This window comes from Fringilla coelebs (genome assembly GCF_963513975.1).
Source record: "Fringilla coelebs genome assembly, chromosome: 27".
Lineage (NCBI taxonomy): Eukaryota > Metazoa > Chordata > Aves > Passeriformes > Fringillidae > Fringilla > Fringilla coelebs.
The window spans coordinates 3,701,078-3,718,950 of record NC_140053.1 but is presented as its reverse complement, the minus strand read 5'-3'; the positions used below and the strand labels follow the sequence as shown (position 1 = coordinate 3,718,950).

The window sequence follows — 17,873 nt, the reverse complement described above, 5'->3', positions numbered from 1 at the left end:
GAGGGGACACTCGGGGAACGGCTCGGGGCCCAGGGGACACTCGGGACCGCCTGGGACTGAGGGGACACTCGGGGAGCGGCCCGGGGCTGAGGGGATTCTGTTATTCTGTGAAGTGTTTTTAACATTGCTGATAGAAAACCAAGAATGGTGCAGTTGGGAATTAGGCAGGGGCTGTTCTCGTTGACCCTGAGTCTCCCTTCTGACACCTGCTTGCGTGTCTCCTTGGGGTCATGGGAAAAGAAATTCTTTCAAGGATGTGATTCTGCCTCTGGGCTTGAAATGTCTCTTCTGCGATGCCATGAAACACACATTGGAGACAAAGCCTCCACCTGCAGGCAGCTGGAGCAGCCTTTGCTTCACGCAGAGTTGCCTGTGTTGTCAGCTCCTTTTACCTGTGTCCTGTGAGGAACAGAGGGTGACAGCAGCCTGTAGGCGAGATCTCTACACATTGGTGGCTCTTCTGGAGCAGGAACAAACGCCAGAGATATTTCTAACTACCTGTCCAGCTTAGTCACCTAATGATCTATCCTTGTCTGCACATACAGCCATAGCCATTGCACTGTCTGTCCACCCATCCATCCATCCCTCCATCATCCATCCATCCATCCATCCATCATCCATCCATCCATCCATCCATCCATCATCCATCCGTCCATCCATCCATCCATGGTTCCATCCATCTATCCATCCATCCATCCATCATCCATCCATCATCCATCCATCCATCCATCCATCCATCCATCCATCCATCCATCCATCCATCCATCCTCGTTCCCCCAGTCCGTCTGTCACTCAGTCACAGAGCCATCAAGGTTGGGAAAGACCTGCAGGATTGTTGTGTTTGACTGAACCCCACCATGAGCTGAATCCTGGCACCAAGTGCTGTGTCCTGTCTCTCTCTGAGCACTTCCAGGAGCGGTGTCTCCCTTGCTTCACTGAGCAGCCACAGCTCTCCTTATCCCCCTGGCCACCAGCTCTATGAAAGTGCCATGTCCTGTGGTTAAGAAAAGAAGAAATGGGTTTTCTACAAGGAGCCAGCTTGGAAATTTGGGATTTAAGAGTTATTTGCAGAGGGAGACACATCTCTGTGCTTCACTCTTGTCTGACTCAATTTAGCTGTGGATGTGCAGAGTGAGAATGCCTCCACCTGAACTGGCTGTGTTCCACTGCACAGAAATAAGTGCCAGAATCTGAGTTTGTGTCCTGATTTACATGTTCAGTACACTTAGGTGTGGCAGCAGATTCTGCTGCCAGGATCTGAGTTTGTATCCTATTTTACATGTTCAATACACTTAGGTACACTTCAAATTGTCCAACCCATAATGTTAATTATGGCTTTAAAATGCTGGTATCTTTTGAATGGCTATAAGAGGCCTCTAAATTACAGATCAGATGTAAATGTCTAATTATGGTTAAGTAAAGCATCACTTTCATCTGCTCTAGAGAAAGAATAAAGCTAGCCAGAGAAGAATAGGAAAAAAGAGATACTTTTGTCCACAATATTGGAAAAGAAGACGTCACAATTGTGTGTCACTGTGGTCAGCCATTTAACAGATGTGTGGTCTTGGCTTACTTAATTAATCTTACTTTTAAATTCTTATTTTTATTCTGGCTTTATGTGTAAGCATAAATGATTCAAGTGTAATAGACATAAACCTATGAAGTAATTTCATAGAAATCAAACATATTGTCCATTGAAGGATATCCTACATCCAATCAAATTTTTTTTTGGTTAAAATAACAATTACTAGGTTCTCATAGATTTGTTTATATATCCTGCTTTTACTGAAAAAGAAGCACAAAACACTCTTGAAAGCAGCTCCTGGTGTCCTTTATTTTACATCCTGTCCTTTATTTTACAATTCAGATCCTGATGTTCTTTATTTTACAAACTGGACACCATGCTCATTCTCAACTTCAGGAAAGATGCTTAAAAAACCCTTTCCTTTTTAACTGTTTTTTCAGGGCCCCTTTTACCTCCCTGTTTCGGAGGGTGTAAATGAAAGGGTTCAGCATGGGAATAACAACAGTGTAGAAGATGGAGAGGGTGTTGCTTTTTCTGGGTGAGGATGCAGCTCCAGGCTGAGCATACAAGGAGAACACTGTCCCAAAGAACAAGCAGATTGTCACCATGTGAGAGGAGCAGGTGGAGAAGGCCTTGTGCCTGCTTTCAGCTGAAGGCATTTGGATGATTGTGATGATGATATAACCATAGGAGACAAAAACCACCAGGGCAGTGCCCACAATTATTGGTCCACACACGGCCAGCATTACGAGCTCATTGACAAGGGTGTTGGAGCAGGAGGTGTGGATCACTGCAGCAACTTCGCAGAAGAAGTGGTTTATTTCTCTGTGCCCACAGAAGGACAGACTGAAAGTGAAGCCTGTCTGGATGGTGCAGTTGATGCAGCCTGACAGATAAGAGCCCAGCACCATGAGCACACAAAGCCTTCTGCTCATAATGACCTGGTAGAGCAGTGGGTTGCAGATGGCAGTGAAGCGGTCATAAGCCATCACAGCCAGGAAAAAAGCTTCTGTTGTGCCAAAGAGAGAGAAGAAAAACATCTGTGAAGCACAGGCAGTGTAGGAAATATTCCTTTTGCCCAGCAAGAATGCCAGTGCTGCCCTGGGAGCGATGACAGAGGAATAACAGATGTCCAGGGTGGACAGGTTCTCCAGGAAGAAGTACATGGGCGTGTGCAGGTTGGGCTCCATCCTGATGGTGAGGATCATGCAGATGTTCCCCACCACAGTGACAAAGTACATTGTGGAGAAGAGAATGGAGAGAAGGACTTGGGATCCTGGGTGGGATTTGAACCCCACCAAAATGAACTCACTTATCCTGGTGTGGTTTTCCATCTTTGCTTTCCAAAAGGAAAATAGGATGCAGCAGATTGCAGATAGTTTGCCTGGATAATATATATATTTTATTTATATATAAATATAAATATAAATATAAATATAAATATAAATATAAATATAAATATAAATATAAATATAAATATAAATATAAAATAAATATAATATTATATATATAATATATATGATAACAATCTAAATGTCAATATACGATATCAATACATATAGATATGATATGATTGTGAAATAGAAGAAATATACATTAATAAAATAAATTTTTGTTATTAATTATATGTATTAATTATATTAAATAATATAAAATAACATTTTAAATATTTAAAATATTACTATAATGTAAATAATGTATATAGTTATGGATATTATATAATATGTATAACTATAAATATAGCTATAGATATTGTACCTATATAATTATATCTTAATATAACAATATAATTGTATCTTATTTTAATTAATGATACCTAATATTAGCATGATAATGATAATATTAGGTATCATTAATTAAAATAAGATATAATATACTAATACAAGTATTAATATGACTAATAAACATTAATTGTATGTTAATACAGATACATATTATTATGAATATAATATAATATATAATATAATGTAAGATATGTAATATATAACAATATATTGACTCTATTATATTTATATTATTATAAAATAATTATTAAGTAATAAAATTAAATAGAGATATGGGAAAAAGTATAAAATTTATTGATATATAATATCTTCAGATATTTGTCAACTATTACAGGGTATTGGTAAGCTAATAATCCTGTAATATTATCTTCAGTATAAAAAAACATTCTGCATGCAGCTTATCCAACATATTTTAATTTATTAAACTTAAGAACAACTTCAGATTTAACTGGCAGAAAGAAATCTCATTCAAAGATTGCAACTAACCCACAAAAGACTGCTTTCCCCTAAAGAAAAGAACAAGGAACGATGCTACTTCAGGTGATGCAAAACAATTGAAAATATATGAGCCAAGAAATGTATTAATATGGATAATTGTTTAAAAGAATTCCAATCTTTTCTTTTTTTTAAAAAATTGAATTTTTTCTTTTATAAAAGTACTTGAAGAAATCCCCTGCAGATATTGAGATTTCTGAAATAAAATTTCTCTACTCAAATGTTAACTCACGTAGCATGTTAAAAATGGATTAATTGACAGAATGTTTCAAGTAATTCCTTTTCAATTGTATTTAATAATTTTATTTTCATATGCTAGTTGTCCTCTCACCTAGGCTTGAAAATATCCTGTGGGTTGATGCCTACATTAGAACTCATAGTTTGGATGCCTTTAAATTCAGTGGCCAGAGACAAACACTCCAGCTTTAGAATATTTACTGTAGAAGGAGATTTTCATATACTGAAAAATATGAATCATATTTTCAGATTTTCTGCTTTTCTCCCTTGATCTAAAGGGAAGTGCAGCTGTTTTGTGTGAAAAGGTGGATGTAGATGTAAAAAGCTGAGTGACAGAAATGGTATTTTATTTGGTTTGCTGACGTTTCCATTCGATAATTTTTCTTAACCAGCATATACTTAATCTTTTAAAAGCATTGAATTAATTTTTAACAATTTCTCCATCTATCCCTCCAAGGTCCTTGAAATTTAACCTCACCTCTAAGTACCCTCAGAAGGTATTTAATATATTTAATCCTTTGTTCTATTTAATCCCTTGTTCTTATTTACCCATGAGCCTTAGGAAAGGGAAATACCCTTGGGGAAAGAATTTCTCTTTGCATAACCTTGCTCATCAAATACTTTGGTGAGTTTTCCTGGGGATTTTTGTGTGCAGAGAGCTCAGGTTTAGGCAGTCAGGTCAAGTATCCAGTCAAAGCCTTTTCAAGCTTGTTGTCTACAGTTTCCACAATTCCTGAAGCTTCCCATTTTATCAAAGAGATAAACAGATGCATCCAGAGTGTGATCCTTCCACTCTCACCCTACCTGTTCATAACAGGGGAAAAACAGTTCCTTAGAAGTAGCTGTCTTTGATAAAAAATTAATAAAGCCAGCCAGAAGAGAATAAGGAAAAAAAAGATACTTTTGTCCACAATAATGTAAAAGAAAATATCAAAATCCTGTGTCATTATGGTAAACCATTGAACAGGTGTGTGGTCTTGCTTATGTATTTGGCCTTATTCCTATATTCTTATTTTTGTTCTGATTTTATTTTTAAGCATCAATGATTTAAGTGTAATAGATATAAACTTATTAAATAATTTCATGATAATCAAATATATTGTCCATTGAAGGATATCCTACATCCTATCCAAAATTGTTTCGTTGAAATAACAATTACTACTGCTTAATTAAATGGCTTTTAAAAGAGGCTAACAAAAACTTCAGGCTAAGAATGAAGATGCTGCAGATACTTTTCAGCCAGTGAGAGAGGAAGATTTTTGATTCACCTGAGAAGTCTCTGGATCTGTCTGTCTCTTGATTGATCAAACAAAAAGTCTAAATGCAGACACATTAAAAACTGGCTTCCTGATAATGTACTTAATTTCCAGAAGAACTAACTGTATACATAAGCCCTGATTACTACATTCTATATAATGAAAAAAAGAGAAAACAGCAACTTTTAGTCCAGTTCTGTCACTGCATTTAACAAAGCAAAGCTCAGATTTCACACACCACAATACACATACCTTGTAACACAGTTATTAAACCAGGTTTGGTTTTTTTGGAATTCAGGTTTCTTGAGCACATTGCCAAAAAATCCTGAACATTTTTTCTACTCAGCTGATTTTTCAGTAGTCTCTGGTAATCAATACATCACTGGCCATTCCTCTGACTGCTGCTAAGAGCATTCTCCTTAGCATCTTGCTTATATATCCTTTAATAAGTGTACATAATAAACACCAGGGGTTCAGTTTCCAGAGTCCTGGACCTTCACAGCAAACATCTGAAATCTCAAATGAGATATTTTTCCCTTGTGCCATTTTTCTTTCCCTGCAAAAGAAGAAAGATATAAGGAATAGAAGAGATAAAATAACAAACACAAGCAATAAAGTGTAAAGCTGATTCTGTTTGTTTCCTACCCCTGCATTTTTCACTGCTTCTTATGCAGAACCCTTCCTGCCCCTTGTAGATTTTTTTTTTCTCCTAAGCAAAACACTGTGGACCTAATCAAGGTCTCATTAACCATTAGAATCTGCTTCCTTCTGTTGTAGTGGAGACAGAGACAACACAAAGCAACACACTCCATTTTCAGAAGGCTTCAAACTGTTTTTATTATGGCATGCATGCTTTTTATACATTCTTATAAAGCTCATAAGTTTACATTTTACTTATTGGTCTCAAAATACAAGCAAAGTGCTCATTGGAATAGGCAGTGGAAGTTTCTCTTATTTCTCCTTTTTTCTTTCTTGATTTCTCTGTCAACAACCTTGGTAGAAAATTCTTTCAGGGGTAAACACAGATCCTCTGAACAAAATTCTCTCTGGCTCATAGAAGTCACTGTAAAACCTCTTCCAGATTATCAAAACAGAACAGACACCCTTGCCTTCTCCCCAGGCAATAATGCTTCTCTTCTCTGAACAAAAGCAAGTTTTCACTAAATGTGTTCTCTTCTCTGACTCCAGGAGTGCACTCACCTCTGAAATGTAGAAGTCTGGTTCAGGTGAGGACCCAGCCTGGAAGGGAACACTGCTCTGGGGTGCAGCAACCACTCCAGGAAGGGAAAAACATCTCACAACTGCGTTTGGATATCTCACACACCCTAGGACAGGGCTGTTTGCAAAAAGCAAACTTGCATTCTTCACAGCACAGGAGTGTCACATTTAGTTACAGCAAACTATATTAAATTTTCTTTATTTTTGGTTTTAAATAAATCTGCATGAAATAGATGTTTCTGTTCTTGACATAATGGCTTCCCAAATTTTGTGACAATTGATCAATATGTTCTAAACCCAGACTAGCTTACATTTGCATACATTCCTATCAGTATATCTTATCTGCAGGCAGAGAGTGAGATTAAAAGAGAAGGAAAGTTTCTCAAAAGCTGAGATTGGACTTAGTTTTACCTTCTTTACTTGTGGGTGGTGACTTATTTACAGTACTTTAAAAGTACTTGACTTTGTGAGAGTGTTTATTAGGAAAACTTCCAGAAATAAGCCTGGATGCAAGAGGGAACTTGCATTCTCAGAAGGTTTGTGTTTGTATAAGACTTTTCTGTGTTCTCTCTTCCCCTAAGGAACCCCTGTTGAACAGGTTATGAATTATTAGTTTCAGGTTATCTAACAATATTATTATTATTGTACATAAACCCCATAGTAATTGGATGAGAATCCTCTTCACAGTGTATTGGAAGGATTTTCCTGACATAATTTCAAAACAATCACTTCAGATCAGTGCTTTAAAATCAGTCAATGTGTGTAGCCAAATCACTGCATTAAAGGAACTTCATACCTTGCAAAATTTCAATGAAAAACTCACTAAGGAGTTCTGAAATTCTATGGTTGCCACTTTATACATGAAAAACTGAAATAAGAGAATAAATAGGTGGTGATTGTTGGTGTATCAGTACTTTAATATGTTGCAGTAAGAATGAAGCAAGTCTTTTATCTTGGATAGAGTTAAATTACTTCACTGTAGCTTGAATGGGACTAAATTCTGGATTTATGATGAAAACCATATTGAGAACTCAGGAATGTTTCAGTTATTGCTGAGCAGTGCTGCCACAGGCTGGGAGGGAGCAGGAAGCTGTGAGGGGACACAGCTGTCACACTCCAGCTGTGACACTCAGAGAGACATTCCAGACCATTGGCATCATGCTCAGCAAGAAAAACTGCAGAAAAAGGAGAAAGGGATGTCCCTTCCAAAGTGACCCTTAGGTGTGACCCCCATTTCCTTGGAGATGGCCCCAACATAAAAACATATGTTATAGAGAAATAACATATTTAGGGGGTGAAAATCTATATCCATGAGTAGTGAAGGAGCTTAGGTGTCTAAATAGACATGTCTAAACTTCAGGTATTTTCAGAAGAATATCTATATTTGTATCTATATGAATATCTGTATTCTATATCTATATTCATATCTAGCTGTATCTGTGGCTCTTGATTTTTAATGCAAATCTAAAGAGCTACTGGATTTTTTCTTTTTATTCCTTTACAATGGTTCATATTGCACTGTATATTAATTTTGTGTTAATTACCTATTTTCTCCTAGCAGATTTTCTGCTAATGCCTGCATTACAGCCAGCACCCTGCATTTCAGGTGAGAATTCCCCACCATTGTTAACTTCAAGCTGTTCCTGACATCTCTCCTTATATGTGCTCAAATCCTCAAAAATGTCTTGTTTGAAACAATTGGCACAGTATGCACAGACAAGTTTCTTCCAGGTTTCTTCCCTGGAAATCTGAATGTTTCATCTGCCAAACTGGAGAAGTCAATATTTTGCTAGTGCAGAGCACAGAATATCAGATACCATGGTCTTAGTCATAAACTCAAACCCAGATTTAATATGCTCACATGGAGATGCACTCTGCTGACAGATTTCTTTATTTGTTTGTTTATTACAGAATATTAAACATCCAGAAGCACTGTGATAGTCTGAACACAGAGCAGTTTTCTTAGAGGCACCATTTCATTTCTAACTGATAATCAGATTTTCTCCCAGCCAATCCTTGTTTAGCTCAGATTTAGCAGCTGTTTCCAGACTCCTGCCTGAGATCATCCTCCTGATGAAATACTGCTGGCTCCAAGGCTCCTGCAGCCTTGAGGGAATATTGAAGTGATTTATCCTTTGTCTGAATTTCTTCATGGAAGACATTATTTGGTGTGCAGTGAGTTTATTTAGGGTAACTTGGTCCTGTTGTGGAGCTGAGACAGAGGCCAAGTTACAATTCAGCTGTACCATGTGAATATTCACATTATACCTTCCCTAATGCCATATTAGAAAAATTTTCTTCATCAGAGGATGGTTCTTTTATCCTACACCAGATATCTAAGAATGTTACAATTACCCATCCTTTCTGCTGCCTATTTATCTGAAGGAATAATAACAAAATCTTGGACTAAATAAATCACACATAGCTGATTTTCACATGCATTTTACAATGTTTTCTGGACTCTATGCCATCTAGAGCAAACAAATCTGGGGTTCATTTTCCAGCATTTCCAAACATCTTTAAAAACAGAGCAGTCATTCAGTTGGAGACTTTTAAGAGAGGGTGACAGCATAGATTCTTAGGGGGAAAACAAGCAAAAAAACCCCAAACCCACACATCTCAAGTCAAAACCATAGTATATACATAGATATATCAAGATTTAGTTCAATAAATATGAGTAGTGGTTGCATGGATCAAAGTTTGGACCTCCTGACCTCATCTCCTCAGCGTTGCCAGGGGATCTTCATGAGCAAAGCCCTTCTCTGGGACTCTTCAGTTGATTTCTTTGGTGTCTCTTCTGCAAGTAAAAGTCTTTCTCATGGCAACCCTGACTTCTTTATTTCTAAGGCAATAAATGAGAGGATTCAGAAGTGGCACCACCACTGTGTAGAGGACTGACACCAGCTTGTTGGCACGATAGGTGTACATGAGCTTGGGGTGGGCGTAGGTGAAAAGAGTGGTGGAGTAGAACAAAATCACCACAGTCAGGTGGGAGCTGCAGGTGGAAAAGGCCTTTTGCCTCCCCTGGAAAGAAGGAATCTTCAACACAGTGAACAGGATGCAGATATAGGAGGCCACCACAGTGCACAGAGGCAGCATGATGACCAGCAGAGCCAAGGTGAAGTCCACGAGCTCGGCCAAAGAGGAATCGCTGCAGGAGATGTTCAGGAGGGGGGAAATGTCACAGAAATAATGATTGATTCTGTCCACATCACAGAAGGAGAGCCTGGCTATAAAGCTCAGCTTGATGGAAGAGGTGGTGAAACCACACACCCAACAGGCAGCCACCAGCTGAGCACAGAGCTTGTGGCTCATGATGAGGGGGTACCTGAGGGGTTTGCAGATGGCCACGCAGCGGTCGCAGGCCATCACAGCCAGCAGGACATACTCAGTGCAAACAAAAGTCACAAAGAAATGCAGCTGGGCCATGCAGCCCTGGAAGGAGATCCTTTTGTCGTGGGACAGGACATCTTTGATCATCTTTGGCTCAATGACAGAAACATACCAGATCTCCAAGAAGGACAGATTCCCTAGGAAGAAGTACATGGGTTTTTGCAGGCTGTGGTTATTCCGGATGATGAGAATGGTAAGGAAGTTTTCCAACACAGTTAATAAATAAACCACAAGTAAAGCAGAGAAGAGAAGCAGCTGTAGTTCACCATTGGTGGGAAAACCCAGGAGAATGAAATACATGACTTTGGTTTCATTCCTCCCACCCATTCTGTAGAAGAAAGATGAACCTTATCCACCTGCAATAAATTGATACAATGACACCTAACTACCAGGCTTAAATTCATAGCCATAAGTTACACCACCACTTAAAATCTCTGTAAAAGCTCAGACTTTTTTTTTGCTGAGTTTTTAGAAATGAACTTTGTGAAATTTATCTGCTCAATTCAGTTTTTTTTTCATTTTAAAAATTAAAGCATGCTTTTAAATTTACATTTCATGCAGATAAATATACATTACAAATTTACATTTCATGGAGATAAATATACATTACAAATCTCACCTTAGACAAATAATGACTGATGCTAATATATTTTCCATCCAGTATAAAGAGGTGACAGGTTATGAGCTTACAGACAGACATTCACATTTCCAATGCTTTAGTTTCTACATCTAAACATTTCTAAAGTTATATTATATATATTCCATGAACCTTAAGAGAAGTGTGAAGCACCACAAGGATATATTCATTTTGATAATAAAAAACCCCTCCAAACACATCTGAAGGTGCCCACTAGAAGTTTCTGTATCTGGCTCTGAGCACACTTACATCTATACAAATCTATTGAGATGGTACAGAGAGCATCTCAGATACAGCATAAGTGCAAGCAAATTCCAATTCTGCCTCTGGTTTGTTTGCAGCTAACTCAGATTAATCCTTCCAAAATAAGAATGGCTCAGCCTGTGCTGTTAAAAACAAAACTGTTCTCAACCTTCTGTAGTGGGAATCCACTGGTCCTGCAGAATGTGATCAGTAGGGTACAGCTGAATGTGGACTGATATGTCAGGGCTGTGATTTATACCACACAGAGAAATCAACACTCTATTTACCTGGGGTGTCTCATGAGGTCTGATTCAGAAATTGTAGCTCCCAATGGAAGCAATCACAGAAAGAAGAGGGATGTTATTGTTTCCTCTGTGATTCCATGCAGAGCAGAAGAAACTCTGAAGATTTTTTCTGAGCTACTGAACAATGAAAGAACACCAGCTAGTGGCTACTGATTTTTAGAGGGCAGAGGAAAGTAAAAACATATCCTGAGGCAGAGGATATGGCAGTCTTTTACCAAAAGGTAATCTAGAAAAATATTTTAGTGCCCTAATCTAAACCAGTGACCTTAATTGGTAATCACATTTGGAGTGGGTGATTTTGGGTAAGTGTGATTTCACCCACACTGCAGTTATGTGTAAAATCTTCAGAGACACAAATAGCCAAGCTATGCATTTTCTAAATTTTCTAATGCAGTGTAAATATGTTCAGAGCAAAAGGAGGATCAGAGATAGCACTGATCTGTCCCCTGAGGAGGTCAGCTCCCTCCCAAACAGAGCTGAGGAGCTGCTGCAGGATTCTGTAGCATGAAGAGTACAAATCCTGATGTGGTCCCCTCCTTGCTGCCAGGGGGGAGCAGTCCCTGAGCCAGCTGTTTGTAAAATCTCCCTCCAGCTGGTCTCATGTGAATCAGATATCTTCCTTAGGCCAGACCCATGACTAAAATTACATTCATACAGTGAGAATATTGGGAATTCAGCATCTAGGAGAGCTGGAATTACAGAAGTTATTTGGCTGTTGGGGCATAGTTTGATTTATTTTGCAAATATGTAAGAATCTAGTGACATTTGACATATCTTATGGTGGGCTGTTGAATTCTAACCTCTGGCCAAAGCCACATGTGCATGCTCAGGAATGTAAGGGCATCTCATGAAGAAAACAACTTTAAAATAATGTCAGTGCATGGAGAAGGGAGAGTAGTGTTAATTCTTACCTCATTTCTGTTAGGCTGGTGAGGATCCAACTACCATGGACCGATTTTGGGATCCCTGCAATTCAAGGAAAATGTGGATAAACTAGAGAGGTGCTTACCAAGGCCTGCTAAGATGTGAAGATATGACTCAGGGTATGTGAACCATGAAAATAAGTTACTGGGTTTGTTCAATATGGGGTTTTGGAGGCTGTGCTGTGGTCTAACAGTGACAAGCTATAAAAAGGGACAAAAACAAGGATTTGCAGCTCAGTAGCTGCTATTTAGGCCATTGGATGTGAGGTCAGAGCAGTGCTTAAACAGCTTCCCTGAGAGATTTTAGTACCTCTGACATTTTCAGCTCTCAGCTAGACCAAGGCACAGCTGATATAACAGAGACATGGGCAGAGTTATGCTATAAAATTAGAAATTATAAATATATTCACATCTGGAGTACTGCACCCAGCTCTTGGCTCCCCAGTGGAAGAGTGACATGGATCATCTGCAGAGCATCCATTCCCTGGATAGAACTGAACACATTGCTCACAGTTGAAATCTACCAGATTCACTTCCCTAAACATCAATTTCTGTTGCAGTTTGAGATGCCACAGATTTTTCCATTTGACATCCACACCAAAGAATCATACAAAAACTTGAGCTGGAAGGACAGAACTTTAAGTCCAGAATATTTTAACTCACTCTGCTGTCTCAAACATATTTCAGGGTGGTCAGGTTTTTCAGGGACTTGTCAGGTCAAGCTTTGCAAAGCTCAAAGGACAGAGATTTCATGACCTTTCTGGGACTGTCTTGTGGTGCTTCATCACTCTATCTTATCTAAATTTAATTTGTGGGAACAAGTTCCTGTTGCTTTTGTCTTTTCAGGCATGCACAATTAAGAATTGCCCCTATCTCCTCTGTAACCCTCTTCAGGTGGTGGCAGACTGCCGCTAAAAACCTCCTCAGCATTCACTTTTTGGAAAAAGTGGAACCTAAAAACTGCTCCTATCTGTCTCTCTCTGTGTGCTGTGTGCTCCCACCCTTCTGTCATCTGGAAACTCTGCTGGAATGTCCATTTTGTCCTTCTCCTAGTGGGAGGTGCCAAACTGGACACAGTAATGTTGATGAGGTCCTGGGTGACAAACAGAGCCCAGGATCATTTACCATCAGATTTTGTGTCTGTGTGTTAAATTACCTTAAAGTTCTTCCTGACCCTCTCCTCTCAATGTTCCTTTAGGAAAGATCTGTGTTTAGACAACTGATTCTTCTCTTAGTGCTTACATCTCCTCATGTAATGTAGAAGAACCACAGGAAAATAACATTTAAAAATCAGTAGGTTCCTTTAGCATTTAAAATGGAAATTAAATGATGCAAATTAACTCTCTTCCCTGAAAGTAAAGGGGTTTTTTTCTGAATCTGAGCTATTTCCCAAAGTTATATTTGAAGTTAATGAAGAAGAAACTTCTCAGTGGTGGTTCATGGCCTCCTATCACAGCTATCTAAAATGACTGGTTTTATCTGAATTACTGAAATTCCCATCCTCATTCCTGTGAAGAAAGCTGACATAACTATTTATTTGGTGCCTCAAGTTCTTGAATCCTAGTTTCATGTTAAGTTGAATCAAGGTCAGAATGCAATTTTGTTCTTTGATGCATACCAAAAAAATGCATTAAAAGAAGACAATTATGCTTATTGCCTTTTCCCCTCCTCAGGAATGATGTGTGATGTGTTCAGTTAGAAAAACCTTTTACATTCACATAGATTCATAGATTTTAGCTGAACATGCAGACTGACTCCAATAATTGGAGAACCCCAATAACCCTTTCTATCAAAGTAAAAATCTTGTTAGGATTCAGACACATTCAGTTGTTAGATCATCTCCCAAGCATTCCTTAGTGGTCAGAGGCAGAAACTCTGGAGAGAGCAGTCCTGCCACACAAGACCTTTAGTAAAGTGTCCTTCACCTCCTGGTTCCTCAGGCAGTAAATGCATGGGTTTAGCATTGGGGTGATAATGGTGTAAATGATGGAAACCAGCTTGTTGAGATCCCTGGAGTCCGCACTCCTGGGCCGAGCGTACATGAACAGCGTGGCTGAGAAGAAAATGATCACCACAGCCAGGTGAGAAGCACAGGTGGAGAAAGCTTTCTTCCTGTTCTGGGCCTTGGGGATGAGCAAAACAGCTCTGATTATGCAGGCGTAAGAAATGATGATGACAGAGAGGGGGATCAACAGAGTAAACAAGGCCGAGATGAAATCCACCAGCTCAGCCAGGCGCCGCCGCGCGCACGAGAGGTTGAGCAGCGGGCTGATGTCGCAGAAGAAGTGGTTGATGACGCCGGGCCCGCAGAAGGAGAGCTGGGAGATGAAGGAGACCTTGAGCACGGCGATGAGGAAGCCGAGCAGCCAGGAGGCCGCGGCCAGCTGCAGGCAGGCCCTGCGGCCCATGGCCAGGGCGTAGCGCAGCGGGGCGCAGATGGCCACGTAGCGGTCGTAGGCCATGGCGGCCAGCAGGACGCACTCCGTGCACACCAGGGCGATGAAAAAGTACAGCTGGGCCATGCAGCTCGTCAGGGAAATGCTCCTGTTCCTCGCCACCAAGGTGAGCAGCAGCTTGGGAACGGTGACTGAGATGTAGCAGGCCTCAAGGAAAGCGAGGTGGCCCAGGAAGAAGTACATGGGCTTGTGGAGGTGGGGGTGGGTGACGATCAAAGCGATGATGACCGTGTTCTCGGTGACAGTCAGTAAATACACGGCCAGGAAAATGACAAACAGCACGGCCTGCAGCTCTCTGGAGCTGGGGAATCCCAGGAGGATCAACTCGTGGATGTGGGTATCGTTTTCTTGTGCCATGATGACCTTGAAGACCTGGAATGTGGTGGTATTCACATTTTCTGAAAAATCCTTTTGCTCAGCATTTTTCTTCTGAGAAGCTGAGAAGTCTCACAGAAAAAGGAAAACAATTGCTATTTCATTTGCTTCTCCTCTGTTTTGCTCATCTAGAATGTGTTTGGAAATTGCTTACCCACAGGTGATTGTTTCTTTGGATTCTGCTGTGAGTTGTTTTGACTCATTGGCCAATCAGTGCCAAACTGTGTCAAGACCCTAAAAAGAATCACAAGTTTTCATTATTATCTTTTTTAGCATTCAGTAAGTATCCTTTCTCTATTCTTTAGTATAGCATAATATAACATAATATAACAAAATATAATATAACAAAAAATATAATATAATATAATATAATATAATATAATATAATATAATATAATATAATATAATATAATATAATATAATATAATATAATATAATATAATATAATATAATATAATATAATATAATATAATATAATATAATATAATATAATATAATATAATATAATATAATATAATATAATATAATATAGCCTTCTAAGAACATGGAGTCAGATTCATCATTCCTCCCTGCCACAAAAATCCCTGCAAATACAACAGAATGTATGAGGAGCAAAAAGAAAATAAATAAGGGAACATTTTGTATTATCTCCCCCAAGCACCCTCTTCATGCTGGACTTGCAAATACACAGTTTAACTAGAGATTCCACACCAGTTATTTAATTGACATCCCTTAATATTTAACCAATTCTGCAATTTTTTTGTGGCCTACAGCAGGTTTGGTTGTTCGGATCCTGGCTCCAAGAAAATATTTAGGCTTCACTGATTTATTCACAGACCTTCTTACCCCTATCTTCACTTGAAACACAGTCAGAGGGGAAGAGACAACATTATTAAATGTGTATTTGATCTCAGTTTGTGCAGCCCCCCAGACAGAAGCACAGTCCTGCACTCATGCACAGCAAACTTGGGCTGGTTTATGTCTCCCTTACTCCTGAATATTTGCAGAATATTTTTTTTTTTAATATTTTGCTTTCAAAATTGGAAAGGACCTGTGCAGCTGAAAATTTCTCTCATTTTCAATGGATTGACTAAAATAGGCCTCTTCTCCCCCAAATAACAGCTTTTACATAGTCTTAGACTACAATAATTACACTAACCATCCATCATTTTTCTTTTGCATTAATTGATAGAATTAATCTTGATTTTTCACAAAATACCAGAAGTTTGATGTTTATGCCTCATTTTTTCCCCTTCTTAGGGAAGATTTCAAATAACATTTTTTAGATATTCCTGCACATTCCTATCCAATACTCAACTGACTCTCTGGAATGATGTTCAGTATTTGTTATTCACAAAATATTTTTCATATAAAACATTAAGAGAAAAAAATCCATTCATGTTCTGAAGAAAAGGAAATATATATTTTTGTGATATCATTATTTATCTGTCTTTGAGTTTCAAAATATTTATTTCAAATTTGGATTTTTTTCTTGCATATGGATAATCTGTGTAGAATCAATCTGATTTCACAACTTACTTATTTTATTACAAGTACATCATTGCTGCCAAATAATAAAGTGACAGAATACTAAATATTATTTCAATTTTAATGATGGTTTTCATGTCTCCCAGCTTTCCATGAGATTTAAGCTGTGGTAAATACTGACAGGAAAGGCAGGTAACTCATTTTCCAGTGTAGCCACTAGAGGTTCAAGCAGTACAAGGAAAAAACCTAGTTTAAGTGATTTAGCATGCTACAGAATACAAACCAGAATTGAAAAGTGCCTGAACCAAAAGGACAGCAAAAAGAGAAAAGAAAAATTATAGTTCCCCATTCTATTATTGGCTTTAAAAATTCCAGATTTACATTTTAGTACCTTAGAATATTGACTAGCACTACTTTAATTTTAAAAGAGTGATTAATTGGAGCATTTCAGGTACCTGCCCTCAACTAACAGATCACTCTCAGGTGGCACAGCAAGAGAACTTCCATATATCAAGAATTAACCTTTTCAATGTAAAAATAATGGTGAATATTTCTTACATTCTAGTCCACTGAAAGTAGAATAAAAATGCCTTTTTTACCACATAAACATGCTCAGAAGTGCTGCTATTGCATAGAAAACACAGAGTGAGGAAAGGTTATATTTAACATTACACTCTCAACAGAGGTTGTAGGATTTTTAAAAGCACATAAAGTACAATAAGAAATTTCCATATTTTGAGTCTTTTAATCTGTTAAATCCAGCTTTGCTTTCCTTTCCAAGCAATCCCTCTCTCTCCTCTCTCCCACTTTGAGAAACATGTCCATGTTTTTCTTGTAAAGTGCTCACAGCATCACAGAATCCCAGAATCACAAAATCCCAGAATCACAAAATCACAGAATCCCAGACTGGTCTGGGTTGGAAGAATTTTAAAGCCCACCCAGTGCCACCCTTGCCATGGCAGGGACACCTCCCACTGTCCCAGGTGGCTCCAAGCCCTGTCCAGCCTGGCCTTGGGCACTGCCAGGGATCCAGGGGCAGCCCCAGCTGCTCTGGCACCCTGTGCCAGGGCTGCCCACCCTCACAGGGAAGGATTTCTTTCCAATATCTCTCCTAAACTTATTCCTTTTCAGCTCCCCTTTGTCCTGTTGCTCCAGTTCCTGATAAAACTAGGAATGCCATTTCCAAGACACTCACAACTTATGCTGGAATTCTCAGAGCTCAGGTGAGATCAGATGAGAAGAAACACCTCCAACAAACCTAAAGAAAAAGAAATTAAAGGCTTTTTGTCTAGCAAGTGATCATATCTGTGCTTTTCTCTCTTCCATTTAGCTAAACCTTACCCCTGTGCTGTTCTGTTTCTCTCCAGTGGCTGGAAGCTGCTTTGTTGGTGGCTGCTGTGTTAAAAGCTGTGAGCACAAACAGTTCCTGCAGGCTTTTGTCACTTCAGCTGAGCAGGAGATTTCCCAGGATGCTAAAATATCTCTCAGTACATTATCCTTCAAAACCCAAGAGAGCTGGGAACAGAATTAGAGGGAAT

At 38.9% G+C, this 17,873-nt stretch overlaps 1 protein-coding gene across 1 annotated transcript; it reads right to left on the bottom strand.

Annotated features, from left to right (window-relative positions):
- Positions 1-1,917: 1,917 nt before the first annotated feature.
- Positions 1,918-14,829, bottom strand: LOC311163252 (uncharacterized protein; the record flags this gene model as incomplete). Its single annotated transcript, XM_084222022.1, has 3 exons — positions 1,918-2,859; positions 9,396-10,236; positions 13,916-14,829. The coding sequence occupies 3 exons, from the start codon at positions 14,827-14,829 to the stop codon at positions 1,918-1,920; spliced, it is 2,697 nt and encodes an 898-aa protein (XP_084078148.1).
- Positions 14,830-17,873: the final 3,044 nt, after the last annotated feature.